At 34.8% G+C, this 18,570-nt stretch overlaps 3 protein-coding genes and 1 long non-coding RNA gene across 4 annotated transcripts; 2 read left to right on the forward strand and 2 right to left on the reverse strand.

The window, feature by feature from the left end:
• Window positions 1-1,833: 1,833 nt before the first annotated feature.
• Window positions 1,834-17,564, reverse strand: LOC121242575. The gene is made up of 3 exons (XR_005935921.1): window positions 17,554-17,564; window positions 8,640-8,641; window positions 1,834-2,294 (listed from the first exon to the last, which is right to left on the reverse strand). It is a non-coding gene; the product is annotated as an uncharacterized LOC121242575 (long non-coding RNA).
• Window positions 3,810-5,167, forward strand: LOC121242574 (probable E3 ubiquitin-protein ligase RHY1A). Its single transcript, XM_041140463.1, has 3 exons — window positions 3,810-4,385; window positions 4,497-4,612; window positions 4,745-5,167. The coding sequence occupies exons 1-3, from the start codon at window positions 4,215-4,217 to the stop codon at window positions 5,031-5,033; spliced, it is 576 nt and encodes a 191-aa protein (XP_040996397.1). The 5' UTR covers window positions 3,810-4,214; the 3' UTR covers window positions 5,034-5,167.
• LOC121242573 lies at window positions 8,298-11,111 on the forward strand. Its single transcript, XM_041140462.1, has 5 exons — window positions 8,298-8,960; window positions 9,239-10,055; window positions 10,163-10,242; window positions 10,365-10,436; window positions 10,646-11,111. Exons 1-2 carry the CDS (start codon window positions 8,631-8,633, stop codon window positions 9,857-9,859), a joined length of 951 nt encoding a protein of 316 aa, XP_040996396.1. The 5' UTR covers window positions 8,298-8,630; the 3' UTR covers window positions 9,860-10,055; window positions 10,163-10,242; window positions 10,365-10,436; window positions 10,646-11,111.
• Window positions 11,306-16,759, reverse strand: LOC121242571 (E3 ubiquitin ligase BIG BROTHER-related-like). Its single transcript, XM_041140461.1, has 6 exons — window positions 16,408-16,759; window positions 13,470-14,456; window positions 13,040-13,213; window positions 12,136-12,278; window positions 11,756-11,866; window positions 11,306-11,626 (listed from the first exon to the last, which is right to left on the reverse strand). Exons 1-6 carry the CDS (start codon window positions 16,525-16,527, stop codon window positions 11,548-11,550), a joined length of 1,614 nt encoding a protein of 537 aa, XP_040996395.1. The 5' UTR covers window positions 16,528-16,759; the 3' UTR covers window positions 11,306-11,547.
• Window positions 17,565-18,570: the final 1,006 nt, after the last annotated feature.

Raw genomic sequence — 18,570 nt, forward strand, 5'->3', positions numbered from 1 at the left:
TATTCTTTTTAAAATAATTTAATTCTTCTATTCATTATTCATATAATAAATATTTAATAAAATGAAAAAATAATAAAAATTAAAAAAAAGTGTGGTGTGTGAAGATTGTGTGAATAGTAGGAAGTTACGTAGATTTTTTCAAAAAATTTTTCCCTTCTATTTTTTTTTCTCTCAGCGTCATGGACATTATAGACATTATTTGTTTAATGTTTTTAATTATAATATAATAAGAATAAATAAGAATAAATGAAGAACAATAACAGAAAACCTGTAAAAAAAATTATAATAGAGTATATATTTTTATATCATGAAGTTTTATAATTATATGAGTGAAAATAATATGAATAATTTTATTAGTAGTGGAATATTTTTTTTTTTTTTTTGTTCTCTTACCCACTTAAAATCTGAGGGAAAAAAAAAATTAGCCCTAAAACCCAGTCGAATTATCAGCAAGAATGACCCAAAACAGCGCCGTTTCCTGCACTGAACGCAACAACCCATCTCCTATTTAGAACGACGCCGTTTTCAGAAGGAGAAAACCCTAAATCTAATAGCAGCCGTATAAATGCATCCTTATCACATTCATTCCCTCATTTCGCCCTTTCCGAAGTCTCTCTCCATCTCTCTCCCTCTCTTTCTTCTTCTCACATTTCTTCTTCTACTTCTCTCCTTTCTTCCCTTTCCGTCTGCACTCTTCTTTATTTTCTTACCTTCTTCTAAACAAATAAACAAGATATGCAAAGAAATTTTAATTTTCTACCGAATGTGGATCTTTTTTTTTTTTTTCCATTTTTTTGTTGCAATTTTTTTCTTCTTGCATGCCAGTGGAATATATTTCGTGAACCTATTTCAAATTTCCACCCGAACGCAAGCTTCAAAGCGACAAGAGGAACTTCATGAAGACATGGTCTGCAGGTTTTTTTTTTTTCCGAATGCTTTTGTGTTTTTGGTTTGAAGTTGGTTCATCTCTGCATTTTTTTCTCTATACATTTGAACAGATCATTGCATATTTGAAGATCTCGTGTTCAGATCTGACTGGTTATTTTTTTTTTTTTTTTTGGTTTGCTTCCATAGATCTAAAATAGATCCGACTGAGGTTTTTTTTTTTGGTATTTTTTCGTCTTCAGATATGAGTGGCGTCATTCGCTGATCTCCAAGTATATGTTGCTACCTCTGTTTTGCTGTTGTTTTACTCTTTCCTTTGGTTTTTTTCTTTCCATGCTTCTAAGTTAATGAAGAAATTAGTGGGAAAATTTTGTCTGATTTCACAAATTTTTTTTATCTTAAATATATTTTATGTTGTTCTTGTAAAATTTTTGATTTTTTTGTTCTGTTTTGTAAAGATCAACATCTACGTATAGCAACCTTTTTCACGCTTAAATTTTTTTTTGTTTCGCACATATATTTGACATACCTATTACATGTAATGAGTTTTGGATTAAATTTTAGAATTTTAATCTTCAAGTCTGTAAATCCTTAAAAAAAACCGTAGGATATTCAAGAAATAAATTATTGACATGTTATCTATGTATATGCATGTTATGTAAAGAAATTAAATTTTAAAATTTTAATTTTTATGTGTTCTATGTTATGTATACGCATGTTATACATATGAAAGTAATTCTGTCCTGATGTTATGAGTCCACGATATAATTTTGCTAAACTGTAAATAATTGTTTCTGTAATCATAAAATAATTAAATTTGTTTTCATATGTATATGCATGTTATGTAAAGAAATTAAATTTTAGATTTTTATTTTTTATGTCTTCTATGCTATGTATATGTATCTTATGAATAAGAAAGTAATTTTGTTATCAGTCGAGGATATAATTTTGCTAAACTGTAAATAATTGTTTCTGTAATCATAAAATACATTAATTTTTTTTCACATCTATAAGTATTAACTATTTCATGAAAGCAAAGGAAATTTCATAATTAATAGAGTATAAAACCAAACAAGAAGCATACCGAGTGTAATCTGAAATCCGAAAGCCAAGCAGTAAACTTTTACACCAAAATCAGACAACAAAATTTGGTTTTATAGTAAATCGGAAGCGGTGGAAATAAAGTAAAAATACAATCTAATAACAAATGTGAAAGCAGTGGAAAAGCTAAGTAAAAAAACGGCAGAATGATAAATCCAGAACATATGTCACAATGCATGAATATCCGCGTGTACGTTAAAATGCATGACCAGCACCGCTTAAAGTAAATGCATGCCGTCGATCGAGTGTAGCCATGTACGCATGCAGTCTGAGCCGTGACAATTAATTCACATATAAATTACTACAAACTGATATGCACATGCAGTACTCGATCATCAAGATTGTAGGACAGAAATGGAAAATGGACAAAAAAGTAGGGGTAAAATCGGTAGGTATAGTATTTTCCTCTACAGTTTCGGAATACTCCTGACATACTTAGCACCACGTGTTGACTACTACCCAAACTGCCCAACAATGGTTTAGCAAATGTTCAAACACGTGGATCAATCAATCCAGGTGTGACGCCCTTACGCTGCCACCTTCCCCTCCTCCAACACCTTATAATTAAGAAGTAACCAAACACGACATGATCATCAAAATCTGTGTAATCTACAGGAAGAAAAGAAAAAAAGTGAAGATAAAGACAAATAAATAATGCAGAGGGAAAATGATTAAAAAAGTAAGGGCAAGTGTGGAAAAAAAAAACATCAGAAAAAGTGATAGAGTACAACAGAAATAGATTAGAAATGTAAGGGTAAAAAAGGAAAAAAAATTATACGACAGCTGCCTGCTTATTGACGCTTATTATATATAAGATATACATATAAATATATTACTATAGGGATCAGTAACTGAAGTTTTAGAGGATGCTTCTCATGAGACGTGTTTCACAGAAGCTAAAACTAATTAAATTGAAAAATAAAACAGTTTAGATCCGACTAAAACACCTACAAGGGATAAATTGGTATTCTAAGGTTTTTATTTTACTTTTATTTTTTTTGCAAATAGAAGTTCTAGAGAAGTAAATACCGAGCAACACAATCCACAAAAATATACTATATCAAAAGTACTCTTTTTTAACGACAAGCAAAGCTGTTGAACAATTTTTCAAAGAGAACTGCTGCATCCCAAATGAATCATACAAAAATAATCCTATAAGTTGATGTGACTTTATCTGATCTGTTAGATCTACTGATGAATCACATTAAACTACGTCAATTTGTGATATTTCTTTTATGTATATGTGAAAACATGGGAATATATGTTTACGTTTGTGAAAACATCGGCATATGTGTGTGTGTTCTATTACTGATTTGCTTGTTATATGTGATATACTGCTAAAAAAATTCTATTCATCATTTATGCACACCACACACTATATATTTTTTTTTAATCTTACCAAATGAGTGGTATATAAATAATGAGTAGAATAACTCAATATATTTAAAAAGAATAAAACCAAAGAAAAAAAAAAATTAAAAGAAAAGTGTGATGAGTGGAAATGATGAGTAGCAAAGCACAATGCCAAAGAAACTGAGCTATCTGATTTTTTGGATCATAAGAAGCAGATGATCTATCGATCTCTAGCCACAGCTCTTAGCATTTGTCGTTTCGTTTTTCGTATGCAAAAAAAAAAAAAAAAAAAAAAAAAAAGGCTTGTTGGGGTGGGGTGGGGTGGGGTGGGGTGGCAACAACATGTATGCATGAAGATGAGGGGTTACAGGTTAGTCAGGTCACGTGGCTCATTCTTGTTCCTAAAGCGCTAGCAGGTTCTGTGGTCATGCGGAGAATAATAGAGGTTGGTGGCAGACTGGTGAAATTGCTTTTACAGCTTTGCTTTAAACCCTCTCCTCCTTATTCCTTTTAACTCCTTTTCCCACTTTGAACCCAACCCATGAAACTATATATATATATATTTTAGAGAGAGAGATATAGATATTGAAGGAGATAAAGATTGATGTACCGTGTAGCAGCTATCAATGGCATGGACCCGTTTTTGTCTCCCACCATCTTTCAATGATTTTGCACTGTAACTAATAATTTTCTCCGCCTAGCTAGATATATTGCCTGGACAATCGAATTAACAGTCAGTTTCCAATCAAACAGGTGCTTTAAGATTTCTTTTTATATGGGTGGAGACAGGCAAATATTATTAGAACATATGAATTCTCACTAGGAAAACATCTTTCTTTTTTCCTGATCTTTTGAATTCTTTGGGGTTGTTCTCAATGGCTGGAATGCTTCCTGGAGTTGAATGTGCTCGAAGGAGACGGTTCCATCAGAGTGGAGCTTGCTCAGATTCACCTAGTACTGTGGCTGCACTTGGCGGGACAAGAAGGTCCTCATTCTGCTTGTACAGAAGCAATCATGAACCCCAGCATACCTCCACCTCTTCACAGGTACATGAAGCACTCTTTCTCTCTCAAATCTTTCCTTTTTTTCTTTTTTTTTTTTCAGGTGAAAGTTCTTATTTACTCATGGTTTGGATTTAAAAAAAAAAAAAAAAACAGAAGAGAAGTTTATTGAACCAAGTATACCGGGATGAGAATCTAGGAGAAGTAGCCCGAGAAGCCAAGGAAAGATTAGATGAAAGGTTGAGAACACAGAGAAAATCAAAAGCCAAAAGGTAGCTTTTATATATGGTCTATCTGTAAACTAATTAATTAGCTCTTGATTCCAGAATCCTCAACCCCAATATTCATCGAAGTTAATGTTTTATTTTTGTTTTCTATTTTTTGTAATCGATCTTGGGATACAGCACACAGAGCTTAAGGTGTGTTGAGGGCAGATCTATAGTACTAGAGGAGTTGAATACAGAGATGTTTGGGTTCAAGAAGGGTGGGTCAAGAAGGTTCAGTTGGGCCAAGTTGAGGTGGAAGGTTTCAGACCAAGACGAGTGTGCTGTTTGCCTAGAAGAGTTGAAAGGCGTTGAGAACCTGGTGCACCTGCCTTGTGCTCATCGGTTTCATGAGAAATGTTTGGTGCCATGGCTAGTGAACAATGCCCATTGCCCTTGCTGCAGAATGGGGATAATCTCCTCTCAGTAACTTTTGATTTTCCTTAACTTGTAGATATTAGTACCTTTTGCATTTGGTAGTAACCCATGAGTGTGAACATTTTGTGATTATTGCATCCTAAAAGATTCATGATGCGTCTCATCTATTAATTGATCTTCAAAACATCCCTACAGTTGGGTTTGAATAGATGAATTTTGATTTGTTAAAGTAGTTTCAATTGAAGAAATTCATGAGCCTAACTCATCTCATAAAACTGGTTCTACAAGAGAGGATTGTTCATTCCTTATAAACATACCTAATATCTTGTACGTCCACAGGCAATGTGGGATTATTCCTTAACACTCTCTCTCACATGCAGGCCAGTATTTTTCATGGTCCTTGTCACAGGGAAAGCAGTGTGGGCCTCATTCGTCCTGTGGCAGGTTCTGATACTATGAAGAAATTCATGGGCCTAACTCATCTCATAAAACCAGTTCTACAAGATATGATTGTTCATTATAAACATGCCTAAGACCTTGTCCACATGTAATATGAGATTATTCCTCAACATCAACATCCCTAAAGATTATTCTCTTGCACCAGAAGTTTGATTAGATCGATCATGCTTTTGGCATTTTTTATGAGAAAACCAATAGGTCTTCTACTATTACTGGTTTTTTAGGCTCTAATTTGTTAATTGTTTACCGACAAAATCTAGGAAATTCTTGGACGAAACAACCAAAGTTGTTTTTGTCATGATACAAATTTGGTTCTTCCTTGGCAAGGGAAGCCAGAAGTTGTCATTATTATCTCTTAAGATTGTGATAAAAACAATAGCTCGACAGGGATGCAGATTAATGAAGAACAAAAATACCAGAACTAGGCTAACCACAAGAAATTGCACGGCCTTGCTTTGTTCGTCTTTTTTTGTAAGTTTATGTGACTGATCATCGAGATATATATGTATGCATCGATCATATATATATATATATAAAAAAATCTATTCATCATTTATTTTCTTATTATCCTCTCATTATCATATGATATCACATTAGTTAATTGAAGACTATTTATTATATTTCACTTGTGAACTTATCATTTAATGCCACATTATAGGATGATGAGAATTGAGATGATGACTAGCATTACTCTCTCTCCCTCTATATATATATATATATATAAATTCAGCACCAAGTAATTGAGAAGCAGTGGCTCAAATGACATGATCTGACATGATCACATGCATGCAGCAGCTTCATGTTATTTATATATCCAAGGACAAAATAAAGGTCTCAATTCATTAAATATGAAAGCCTCGAGTGGCCGTACTCATGATCAAATTGATCAGATCATTCTCCAACAAAAAATTTTACCTTTATTATAAATATTAAATTATAGTTTTGATAATGTGAAATTCAAAGTACTATATGAATACTGTCCTTTGTATCATTGATTAATATTGCTGGATAACTGACAATTAATATATATGCATATTAGAAGAGATAAAGAGATAACATATAGCGGTGGACGGCTATTGTTAGTTGATTCATTCCTTGTAGAAAAGCAAGCAAGTGATTCTGATTGAACCAGAGATCACTATCAGTATCCATTATTCTTTTGCCCCCACTTTGAAAACTGCAGTTCAAATAATGCACCAGTTTTGCCTGTAAAGTGGGCCAATAAGCATAGGAAAACTTCTAGGATGGTTCTGAAAGCTATCCTGGTGGCATGTTGAAATCAAGGAAATTACCTTGTCATTAATCAATTTGCATGAGGGTGATAGTGTCATCCAACTGCAGGGTTGGTGCAGATACAAAGACCTACCCTTTTTTTTAGTACCTGCATTAATATTCTACATCACTTTTGTGATAGTGGAATGTCATTTTTTGGCACTTATAATTAACATGGAACAACCCTATATAAATATTGGAAAGATGATTATTAGTGGAACTGGGATTACCGATATCTGTGTGTTTTTCCTTGAAAGCACAGAAAAAGAAGAGGTTGAGGAAAAAAAGGGCATAATATTATTGGTTATCTGCTTGATCTCCACGCCTATTGTTTTGTCTTTTGTGTATAGGTAGTGTTATGGATATGTTTCACCGCCACCACCTCACGATCACCTACAACTAAAGAGTAAGATGGCTTGAGGGTTCGAGGGAACGCCTCCGATGCCTAAGTCAGTGATTGGGATAGTTCTTTAATACCAATAAATTAGATGCCATGTTACATACCTGAATTCTTCTCTTATATAGAGCCTTTGAACCATTCTGTTGTTAAATGATAATAGACATCTGTTATTCAAATTCAAACCTATTTGAATGATAACCGTTTGGATTCCATACCATCATTCGATAGTTATCCTGTAAGTACTGGCTATGGGTTGGTGCTCAATATCAGTTCTAGTAGTGAGGTAGGCTTCGGGCTCGAGTAAGGGCCCAGGCCCATGTGGGACTTAACTGGTCGGACTGTCCTCTCCAGGTAGGTATTGAAGTAAAAGTTTGAAACCCATCTCTAATAATTTGCCTTTATTTCTCAAGGGAGGATATAATTAAACAATATGCAGATAAGTTAAATGGGGCCGATCAATATATATATATATATAAGGTGGAGATTGAGTACCGAAATATTCATGAATGGGATGGGGTCTATATATATATATATATATATATTATATATATATATACACACACCACTATCCACAATTAATTAAACATTGTACGGTTGCCAAACATGATGGGTAGAAGAAAATTTCAGCAAAATTACAGTAACCAAACAAGTTTAACCTTTATTATAAGAGAAATGATAGTTGCAGTCCGTGCAATAACTTTGACAAAAATAAATAAATATGAGAATTCACATGAAAAGAAATTAATTTTTTAATAATAGACCTCACTCTTTTTTAAAACGATTGCACAGCACTTACACACTCTACTACTATGTGTAGCATTACTCTTTTAATAATTGTAAGGGATCCTGTAGCAAAGTGATATGTTTACAACCAAGTGTGAAAAAGTTAGGCTAAGTGCGTTTAGATGTTGAAGTGAGTTGAGTTGAATTGAGTTGAGTTGAGATGATAAAATATTGTTAAAATATTATTTTTTAATATTATTATTATTTTGAGATTTGAAAAAGTTAAATTATTTATTATATTTTATGTTGAAATTTAAAAAAGTTATAATGATGAGTTGAGATGAATTGAGAGTAATTGAAGATCCAAACAAAGCCTTAAAAGTGGCTTTGCCTAACGTCTGAAGCTAATTCTCAATCCACATATGGGTGGCAATCCCAATTTCATTGAATTGGCGTAAAACGACGCCGTATCATATGCAGCCTTCAACGATTGTGACCACACCCCCACCTTGTTTGAGCATGTTGAGCTTGCTCATCCTCCCCCGCAACGGCTAGTTTCTTGTGACCGTTAAGACCAACCCAAATTCAAAATCTGAAACCGAAACCCCCCCAAGCACACTACACCAAACAACACAGAGACGAAGAAAATCCTCCATCTCCTTCCAAATACAAATACCCCAAAATCCACAGAGGAAAAAGAAAATCCAAAAGAAAAAAAGAAAATCACAAGGAATTCAATTCCCAGCTAAAATCTCCAGTCTTTGTTTGACACAGTAACAAGCTCACGCACAAAAAATGGTTTACTCCTACACCCCGACGTACTACTCCACACTCCATGACTCAATCACCTCTCTGTGCAAGACCATCTTGCCACTCGGCCTCAAGAAGCGGCTGCAGCGCTTGCCTGCTTCTGATCACAAGCTCTCCAAGCTCCAGTCGGATAATCTTAAATGGCAGCAAGATTCTTTCCACCAGATGATGAATCTGATGGGTCTTCACAGAGAAGGGATTTTGGCTGAGACTGAGGTTTCCGCTTTTCGGACGCACTTGCTCGAGACCCTCATCGCTTCTCCCGTGGAACATGAGCAGCCGGTCGTATTAAGAGATAAGCTGCTGTTCTTGCAGGTAAGTTTGTTAACCATCCGTTCCGGTTACTGGATAAATGGAAAACGATATTTTTTTTCCTCGAATTGCATGTTTTAGGAGCTTAGTTGGCTTAAATTTATACTCTTTCTGGGCCTAACTCAACTACCAGGCTTCCTATTCAGCCTACGATTTCAAAAAGTTGTAGTTTTTCTTTTCATTGGTTTTCCGAAACCAAAGGGGTTGTTTAGCCTTGAAATTTTGTTTCCTTGAGTAAATTGAAAATATAAACTTCTCTGTCCTTTATTTTTGTCTTCCAGGAACTTCTTTATGGGAAGTGCATTTCCTCAGAGGAATATCACGCTTCAAAGAGGCCGTTGTTGCAGAGACTGGCAGTTCAAGGAGCTGAAATCGAGGCTAGAGATGTAATTGCTGCGGGACCGACAGACCCAAAAGAGAGCTCAGAAGAAAATTGGTCTGTTATTGACTTAAAGGATGAGAAATGCTTGCTAAACAAAGAGAATTCGAATTCTAAGAGTAAATTGAAGCACGGGTCAACAGTGAAGCAGATCAAAGGAGTTGCCTCAGTGTTCAGCTTTTATAAACCCGGAAAGAGCAAAGAAGAGAAGAGCGTATTTGAATTGACAGCAGCACATTTAGGCTCGGCGGACTCAAAATTCTCTTCCCCTGCCTCTTCTAAGAATGAAATACGGCATTCCAAAGAAAACCCATTTTGGGATAGCCATTTTCAGCATAAAGAAAGCGAAACAAGCTCGATTCTAATGCCCGAAAGCTTGCCAGTGGAGTCCGCGAAGAGGAAACCTTTTAAGACTCTGTTTCAGAGAGAGCAGAGAGAAGGACAAGGGAGTGGTGGTGATCATAATGATGCTGGTTATGAGGAGAGAGCTACAAAATCTGCAAAAAAAACAATGGGGGTTTGAAAAGTTCAAGAAATGGAAGAAAAGTGACTCAGAGGAAGAGACAGCTCCTCTGTCTCTCAATGGAAGATTGGACAGTGAGGCTTATTTGGAGTCCGGCCGGCTTGTCGCAAGCCCTATCGGGGAGGGTCCGGACACCAAGCTGATAAAAAAGAAGTTGCATTCGGATGGTTCTCCGTCTGATTTCTTCATAGATAAGGTCGGGAGTTAATGTTTCAAGATCCATTCATTTTTGTGTTGTGTAGTTGGACTAAATTAAGAGTTTTTTTCCTGACATTGTATTTGGTTCATTTTGTTATGTAAAAGGTTTTAGGAGACAAGATAAAGAAGGAGCTAACAAGAATCCAGACAGAGCTTTGCACCACAAACCCCAACCTCCAATTCTCGTAAGCATTTCTTTTGGGGCCGTTTCTGTGTGCTTGCGTTTGCATGTCGACTTCAAAGTTGATACTTATGAAAGTTGGTCTTAAAAATATGCTGACTTTCTCTTCTCTTGTGACTTTATCAGGAATGATCAAATTGAAGCAATTTCGACCAAGCTTCCTGTGGACAAGTCCGAACTGAAAAGTTTCTTTCCTAAGTAAGTCATCTTCTCTGTTCTCATCATCCATATGACACTGAAAAATTTTCTTAATCATGTTGTTAAGACAGCTAACCAAAGATGCTTACAAACCTAACTCAACAGTTAATTAATCGGACTGTAAGACCAATGAGGACAAACATACTCCCCATCTCACCCTCTAAAATTCTTTCTTGTTTCTGTTTTGGATGGTTTCGTCTGTGCTGAAGACCGTGGTGTGATCGTTACGGTGATGTAGTATTGGATGTGGTGAAGAAAGAATTCAAAGATCATGTTGGAGAGATGGAAAATATGAGAAACGCCTCCAGAGAGAAACATGGCAACTCAATGCGATGGACAACATTTGAAGATGATGATGAGAACTGTCATCCAAATCTCTTTGGTCCTCGTGATAATTCATTCCCTAGTAGTAGAAATGGTAGCAAGGGCCTCCAAGGCAATCCCTTGTTTCAAGACCAGAATCCGTTCTGGACTCCAAGGCATGGCTCTTCTTTGCTGGGTTAGATGAAAAGCTTTACATTAGTTCTCTCTTTCTTGAGAGTACTGTTTCCATCGTGCTATAGGGAGACTTGTACCCTTTTCCGTCGTTACTTGCATGTTTGTCTTCTAAGAATCTGTTGGTGTATGAACCCCATTTAATTTTTTCTAGGAAATTAAAATGCTTTTGTGCCGAAAGTCTTTAGGGATACTGTTTAAAGCCGGTTACGTCACCAATTTGGTCACTTTTTCCCTGTGGGCTATGGGGGTCTCCACAGCTAGCTAGTCTTACTAATGAAGTTCAATTTCCATAGCTGTTGAGCTTTTGCGGCAGAGGAGAGAAAGTATTAACAAGAGATATAACATTCAATTGGTTACATCACGCTTGGGACTGATTTAGAATGGATTGATCCCATTGATCACATTTATAACAATGAATGAGCTAGAGGGCAAAGCCACAAAATTCCAATTTCTAAACCGATATCATAAAGTTTTACGAAACCAAATCATGAGGACAAGATGCTAAAGGAAAAAATAACAGGAAATTCTGATACATGTCAATTTTATAAGGACAGTGAATGCATATGTCATGAGTGGGGTGTTGATCACTATTTACAAGATATGTACAATTCTATCAAAGGGTAGGGATTTCTGAATGAGATACAGATGCTTCTGCGACCTCACGAACATCTCCTCTACACAGTGGACATACCCTGCAAAACAACAATAAGGAGAGGGTGGAAGAAGGGCATCAGGAAAAAAAGAGAGAGAGAGAGAGAGAGAGAGAGGAGATTATTATACGAATAAAGGACAATAAGAAGGGGGGGTTGCAATTACAATACCCGTGTATCTCTTTTAGCCATTTATCAACACAAGACATATGATACTCATGGTGACAGGGAAGAACTCGAATTTTGTCCCCTTCCTCGTACTCAGCAAGGCAAATGTAACACCTGCCAATTTAATTAGTATCATTAATAACTGAAATATCAACCACAAACACATATAATAAATAAGCACTCTTATGATAAACCATTATAATAGGGGCAAACGCTTTATATGAATCATTACAAACATATGTACACACAAAGACACTAACAAGCACTCGCATGCATGCACATGATAGTTCATTTAATTTATCTACATAAGCATTTATTAAGTTATTTTGATAAGTACTCTACTTAAGCATTTATATCTAACCAAACTGATATAAGAGACATACTGTTCTACATCTTCACTGGCCCCAGAGGCTTCAACCTTTTTGTGACTCTTGAGAGGGAAAGAGTTGACGACTGACTCAGGTGCTGGGAGTGAGACCATAGATAGGGAAAGTGACACAGGTTGGCGATGGATTTCATCCAAAACCTGCAAATCATACATTAAAATAAAACTAAGTTACCAAGTTAATTGCTAGAGTTCTACAGATGTCATCAACATCCAATGCTCCAATGGCAAAACAAATAGATATTTTTTTTTATGGGTACGTACAACTCACACACCCACCACACAGGATTGATCCCATGCCATCACTCTTCACCCATTATGGAGAAAAGAGATGCTGTTTGGCACAAACCCAGATGGATCATTGGCAAGTACATAGAAATAATTTTAATTGAATAGCCATGTAACAAGAAAAAGTTAATTGTGGATCACAAGATATAAGTTAATTGTGGTTGGCATTCCAACACAAAATAAGTTATGGTTAAAACAGGAGCATACCACCCATAATTGAACAAAAAACAGAACGACAAGGGGACCAAATGAAAAACAAAAGAAAAACTAATAGGAACTTAATAAGATGGGGAAGAATCAAACCTAACTTTAAGTTGGACCATCAATGAATCAAACCTCACCTTTAACTTGATGGATCTTCCAATGTCTCCACATAATGGCCATAGAATTACCCAACAGAAACATTGGATCAAGATAGAAGTTTTTCCAAAAATTAACTTTTAAGTGTTTTCAAAGCTATAAGCATTGTGAAATATAGAACCCCTAACTTTCCCCAGTTTATATTTTTGTTTATAAGTCTTTCCCCAGTTTATATATTGGAATAAAGAACAAAAGACACCCACAAGAAATCCCAAAGCCCTCTACCAAAACATGGCAGCAGAAAAGAAAATTACCTCAAATAAAGCCTCAGCAAGCATGACTATGCGTGATATACTTGCACGGGTACTAGATTCTTCGCTCATCAAAAATGACTCACAAGAGCACGTACCATCAGGGTGGAGACCTGATGGACAAGCTGTATTTTGCCTCCCATTGTCATCAAGACTGCCACGAACTCTTTCCCAGATCTGTAGCATGCAGGAGCGGTTCATAAAGATTATCCATAGAGCTTAAAGTAAAATTTAAAAGCACTATATATCACTTCAGTCACCCCAATGCAACCACTACATAGACAAAGGCTTAGCCAGATTTTCAAAGATATGGAGATAAGACACAAATAAAGTCACAAATGCAGGTTGAAATTTTATTTATATAAGTAAAAAATACAGCTTGATATGTAAAGGTTACCAAAGTATAGTATAATCAAGATATTCTGAGAATCACCTCAGATCTTGAATGCCGTCGTTGTTCATTCAAGCTGTGAATTCGACTGCCCAGATGTCCACGATCACCTCCAACTCCATCAAAAAAGTCACTACTCAAATCAAGGAGCCATCTATCATGAGATCCTAAATCATGAGAATCATCTGTTGAAAGAAGAATAGAAGGAGAATCACTATGCCTTCTAGAACTACGTCTTGAAAAAGCATCCCAAAACAGTCTTCTACTATTCCTTCTGACCTCTCGGTTACTTTCATCAGCATTGCTACTTGAAACAACACTAGAAGAGATAGTCACCACATCAACTTGAAGTACACCTCCATCTCCCCAGCCTTGTTCCCTATTGGAAACAAGAAATCCTAAACCTGAAGGTATTGCCTCCTGAAAAGATTCATCTCCCAGCGATCCAAATGTCATAGGTGAATTGGAATCATGAGGAACAGAATCAGGGTCGGAGTTTTCGAAGGTAGATACTTCACTAATGTGATTATCAACAGACCCTCCATTGAAACTTGAATCTCCTAGTTCTTGAGGACTTGAGCTGCTAGGATGAGCCTTGGGACATATCTGAGGTACTCCCTTGTCCACTGAATTATCAATACCATTGTCTACATCCTTGTTAGTGGAAACATTAACAGAAACTGGATCTGAAGATTGTTGTTCTTTAAACGACGTACTAGCTGTAGTACTACTATACCTACAGGACTCATCATGACTATGATCAGCACTTACCTGATGAGGAGGAACTAGCTCCTTACTTTCAGACAAGCACTTCCCATGGTTACTTGTTTCAACATTTATTGAACCATCTTCAACTGCAGGATTCTCAATGCTGCTTCCAGATAAGGCACCAGTTTCAGTAATTGAGTAGGAGAGCCTTCCTGCACCAGTAACAAGAGAGGTTTCCTCTATGATGTTCTGAACTACATTGATGACTGGATTTGAATGTTCTGCAGAATTCACGAGAGATTCAACTGCGCAATCTTCCATCTGCCGTAGAAAAATGCTTGTCTATTAGTTGCTTCATTATCTTAATTTTTGAAGAGCAAAACTCTTTCACAAGAATATTGAACAGAATGAAAGTAGTTTGAATGTTAAAATAATTGTAAATAATTGTATAATACATCGAATATTTTTTTGAATTTAGAATAATGCTTGATCACTTGATTCTTCTTGTGAGATAGGGACTAAATAAAATTTTGTCATATCACTTCCTCGATAACTCAAAGACTGGGATAACAGTTTGCTTTCACTTTTCTTCAGGCTCTCTTAAATATAAAAACTGGTGAGGTTCAATTGCACTAATATAATATGAAAATCACACTTTAATCAACACTAACTAGACCAAAAACCATTTCACGTTTATATTCAAAGGGCGAGGCAATGGTCCCAAACTACATCTACAAGCAAAACTGTTGGAAAGCATCAATAAAAAACCATGGGTACATTTTCAGGACATAAATCTGCAAGAGGACACAAAATTACCAACAAGATTTTTTTTTTATAAGTAAACATGTAAATTACCAACAAGATAAGCACATCCAAGAACAATATATCAGCCAGAGCCTCTAAAAGAAGACATTTAAAATACTGAAAATTGCGGGTGACCTAGACAAAATGGCATATTGCATTGAAGTACTAAAACACTGCATTTCTATGCAAGGGCATCTAGAAATTTCTGTAATCAGTTACCATATAAGGAAATTTAACACAACAAAAAGTAGAAAAAAAATGGGTAAAGCAAATCCAAAATTAAATCAACAACTTGGGTTTCTACCTATTATTTTCTCATGATACTTCACTTGTTCTAAAAATATTGGTTTTTTGGATCAAAGACTCAAATATAAGAGAATTGAGATTTTTTTTTTCTTTTACTTATTTCCTCTCTTAATGCACTGTAAATCATCTCACTATTGACTACTTCAAGGCCACATCCAACTAACAAGCTTCATCACCTCCCCGATAGAAGAAAGAAAAAGAAGAGGCCAAATTATAAGAAAACAGTCTTCAGAAGCATATTGAAGAAGGGTTACAAGGAAACAAATCTTCTTCCTAATAATTACATGCCTCAATTACCATCCAAACTTCAAAACCTTTCTCCAAGTAGCTTTCAATAGTAACTATCCTGAGATTAATTTTAGGGGTGGTTTAAAAAAAAAACATGTACTAATGCTGAATTCCCAAGATGATGATGTTGAACTACTGGGTCTTGTTTTTAGTAAGTGATCTAGTCCAATTCAGTAAAACCAACTCTGTATTCAAGAACCTAAATCCTTCGTTTAATCGTTTTTCTTTATATGGACATAACATGACCGTATGGTGAAACTAAGAAATTGCAAGAGAAGCCATCGAATGAATGACCCAATACTTTCCACATGCTTAAGACCCCAAAATCACATAATTAACAACTATCAGAATCATCATCAGAACATCACATATTTAACATCTATCACAACCATCACCACATACCCAATAAAAAACACATTAACACATTTATGAATACAGAAGAAACAAAGATCAGAACATAATTCCAAGATAACCCCATTTTCATTTTAATAAGGAAATAATCAAAAACCGAACACCCCCTCCCCCCCCCCCCCGGGGGCCGATAATTACTGGAAAAGGAACCGATATTCAGCATCAACGGGTCAAGACCAAATCCTCCAAACGTCAACATTTAGGATTGCGAAATTCACAGTTCGAATGGAGAAAAGGGGAAAAACCGTAGTATGCCTATCAGTTTCCAGGAAACAAAAACACCTTTCCTTGATATTGGTGATGACGGGAACGGAACTCAATCCCAAATCATACAAGAGTCATAAACTTGAATTCGCAGGTTCAAAATTGATCACCAATAAGGATCAATAGGAAATGGGTTTGGTTAATAGAAGTAGAAGATTAAAGCTTTTGTTAAAAATGATGAGTCATGAGTGAATGGTACCTGATGGGTAGCGCGAGAAGGGGAGCCACCGCAGATGAGAGAGAAGACCCTGGAGCGGTTGGTGCGATTTACTCGGGCCCGAGAAGGGCGTGAGCCCAGTCGACTACTGCTAGAACCCATTTGGGAGAGAGAGAGAGAGAGAGAGAGAGAGAGAGAGAGGTGGGGAAGACGATTGAGGACGATGATAATGGAAAAAGGAAGCAGAGTCACAGACAGACACAACAAGAGATTCGCTTTCAAATTCCAATTCAATTATTTTAATTAAGGTTAAGACATAAAGACACGACTTGCGAGTTCAGGCAGCGTGGTCTAAACTTCTCACTCCCCCTTTTTTGTCCTTTCACTTTTCCTGTTTTTTGTTTTCTTTATTTTTTTCATCTTTTGGTTATTTTCTGTAAAAAATTTTTTATATCATACTATCATCTTATTTCATTTTACTAAATAATCATTTTAATATAAGAGTATAATATATATTATTACATATTTATCATCATTAAATAATAATTTATTACATATTTTTTATTATCTAATAATAATAAATATAATACATACTAAATATAATCAAAATAAAATAAAAATATAATGTACAATATTACTTATTTACCATACAATACAATACAAGGTTTCATAACCACCACCACCTCCACCTCCATGGTCAATTATGGTCAATCATGAATTTTCTCCATACATTATGCTATATATTTATCATGAGTTCCATTATAATTATTAAAAAAATTAAATAAAAATATTTTTTATTATTTTCGTACCGCATATTTTTATTTAATAATATATTTAATGTTTCAATAAATAATTTATAAATTAATAATTTTTTTTTCTCGTAGTAATATTCTCTACTTCAAGTACATCATTTATCATATAGAAAAATGATATTACAGTGTTAGAATTTGTAATTTTCATGCATTTTTTAAAAAAAAATGAATAAATTTAAATTTCAGATGAAAATTTTATTTTATTTAATAGTAAACTTCATTTTTTTTTTAAATAAAGTACACCAAACTTGCACATTTTAAAAACATATTTATCATTACTCTATTATACAATAAACTCAATAGTCTATGTCATAAAAACAGAAGATTAGCATAACAAATCCCAAGACCAGCTCCCTTGTGCTTTTTGGAATTTCACCTTCTATATACTCTCTCATTATTTATCAATCTTGTTTTTGTAGGTCTTCATGCAAAAATGTTTTAATGAATAAGATGTTATTATGTCATGTTTCAAGTAGAGATTAAGTCTCGTTGATAAATTAATTCTATTCAAATTGAACAAAGAGTAAGAATACACTTACAATCTATTTTTCAATTTTAATAAGCAATGACTATAGCTTATATTGCAGCAACATTATCACAATTACAACAGAGATTTCACACCACAAATAACTTGAAGAAATGGTGATACAAGAAACCAAAATTCACTAGTGATCATTTTAATGATTGTTTGTGGTGAATGAAATAAGAACTAGGACGGTTTGATTATACAAAATTAAACTATCTTATTTCATATCATATAATCATTACAGTTTTTCTAAACTTGCATATAAAATATAATAAATAATTAAATTTTTTTAAATCTCAAAATAAAAAATAATTATATTATAATAATATTTTATCCAATTTTTAATAAAATATTTCATCTCATATCATTTAAACTGTGTAATCAAACGAGGCATAAAACATCTTTATCAAAAAAAAAAAAAGATAATGGCCGGTTTGGTTGCTACAAAGATAATGCCTTGCAGCATTTATATACTCATTGAAATTACTCAACATAAGCAATTAGTGGTCACTATGTGGACAAATAAAAGTCATACACCTATTAAATCGCTTTTAAAATACCCATAGGAGACCGAAACACAGATTAAGACTGATCAACTATATATATACACCTGTCCAAGCCATTCACCTCTCATAAAAACAAAAAAATATATATAATTAAAAGTTGAAATTGACAGTAATTAATTTATTTATGGTGAATATGATAGCATCATCTAGAGAAGTCCATGGATTTATGGTAGCTAGGCAGATGATGTACACCTACCAGAAACAAACATGGGTCTGACTTGCAGTTGTGAGATTAAGCCACTTCACTTCATATAAATTCCACAAGCTACCTCAATACACTGGCATCTACAAGTTTCACAAG

This window comes from Juglans microcarpa x Juglans regia, chromosome 8D, assembly GCF_004785595.1.
Source record: "Juglans microcarpa x Juglans regia isolate MS1-56 chromosome 8D, Jm3101_v1.0, whole genome shotgun sequence".
Classification (NCBI taxonomy): domain Eukaryota; kingdom Viridiplantae; phylum Streptophyta; class Magnoliopsida; order Fagales; family Juglandaceae; genus Juglans; species Juglans microcarpa x Juglans regia.

Bases quoted from the DNA above. Each gene is read 5' to 3' on its own strand.
- LOC121242574 (XM_041140463.1), top strand. From the start codon at position 4,215: ATGGCTGGAATGCTTCCTGGAGTTGAATGTGCTCGAAGGAGACGGTTC. The intron at 4,386-4,496 runs GTACATGAAGCA...AAAAAAAAACAG, and splicing joins ATACCTCCACCTCTTCACAG to AAGAGAAGTTTATTGAACCA. The intron at 4,613-4,744 runs GTAGCTTTTATA...CTTGGGATACAG, and splicing joins AGAAAATCAAAAGCCAAAAG to CACACAGAGCTTAAGGTGTG.
- LOC121242573 (XM_041140462.1), top strand. From the start codon at position 8,631: ATGGTTTACTCCTACACCCCGACGTACTACTCCACACTCCATGACTCA. The intron at 8,961-9,238 runs GTAAGTTTGTTA...TTTGTCTTCCAG, and splicing joins ATAAGCTGCTGTTCTTGCAG to GAACTTCTTTATGGGAAGTG.
- LOC121242571 (XM_041140461.1), bottom strand. From the start codon at position 16,527: ATGGGTTCTAGCAGTAGTCGACTGGGCTCACGCCCTTCTCGGGCCCGA. The intron at 14,457-16,407 runs GTACCATTCACT...TTTCTACGGCAG, and splicing joins CTTCTCGCGCTACCCATCAG to ATGGAAGATTGCGCAGTTGA. The intron at 12,279-13,039 runs GTAATTTTCTTT...TATGATTTGCAG, and splicing joins TTGCTGAGGCTTTATTTGAG to GTTTTGGATGAAATCCATCG.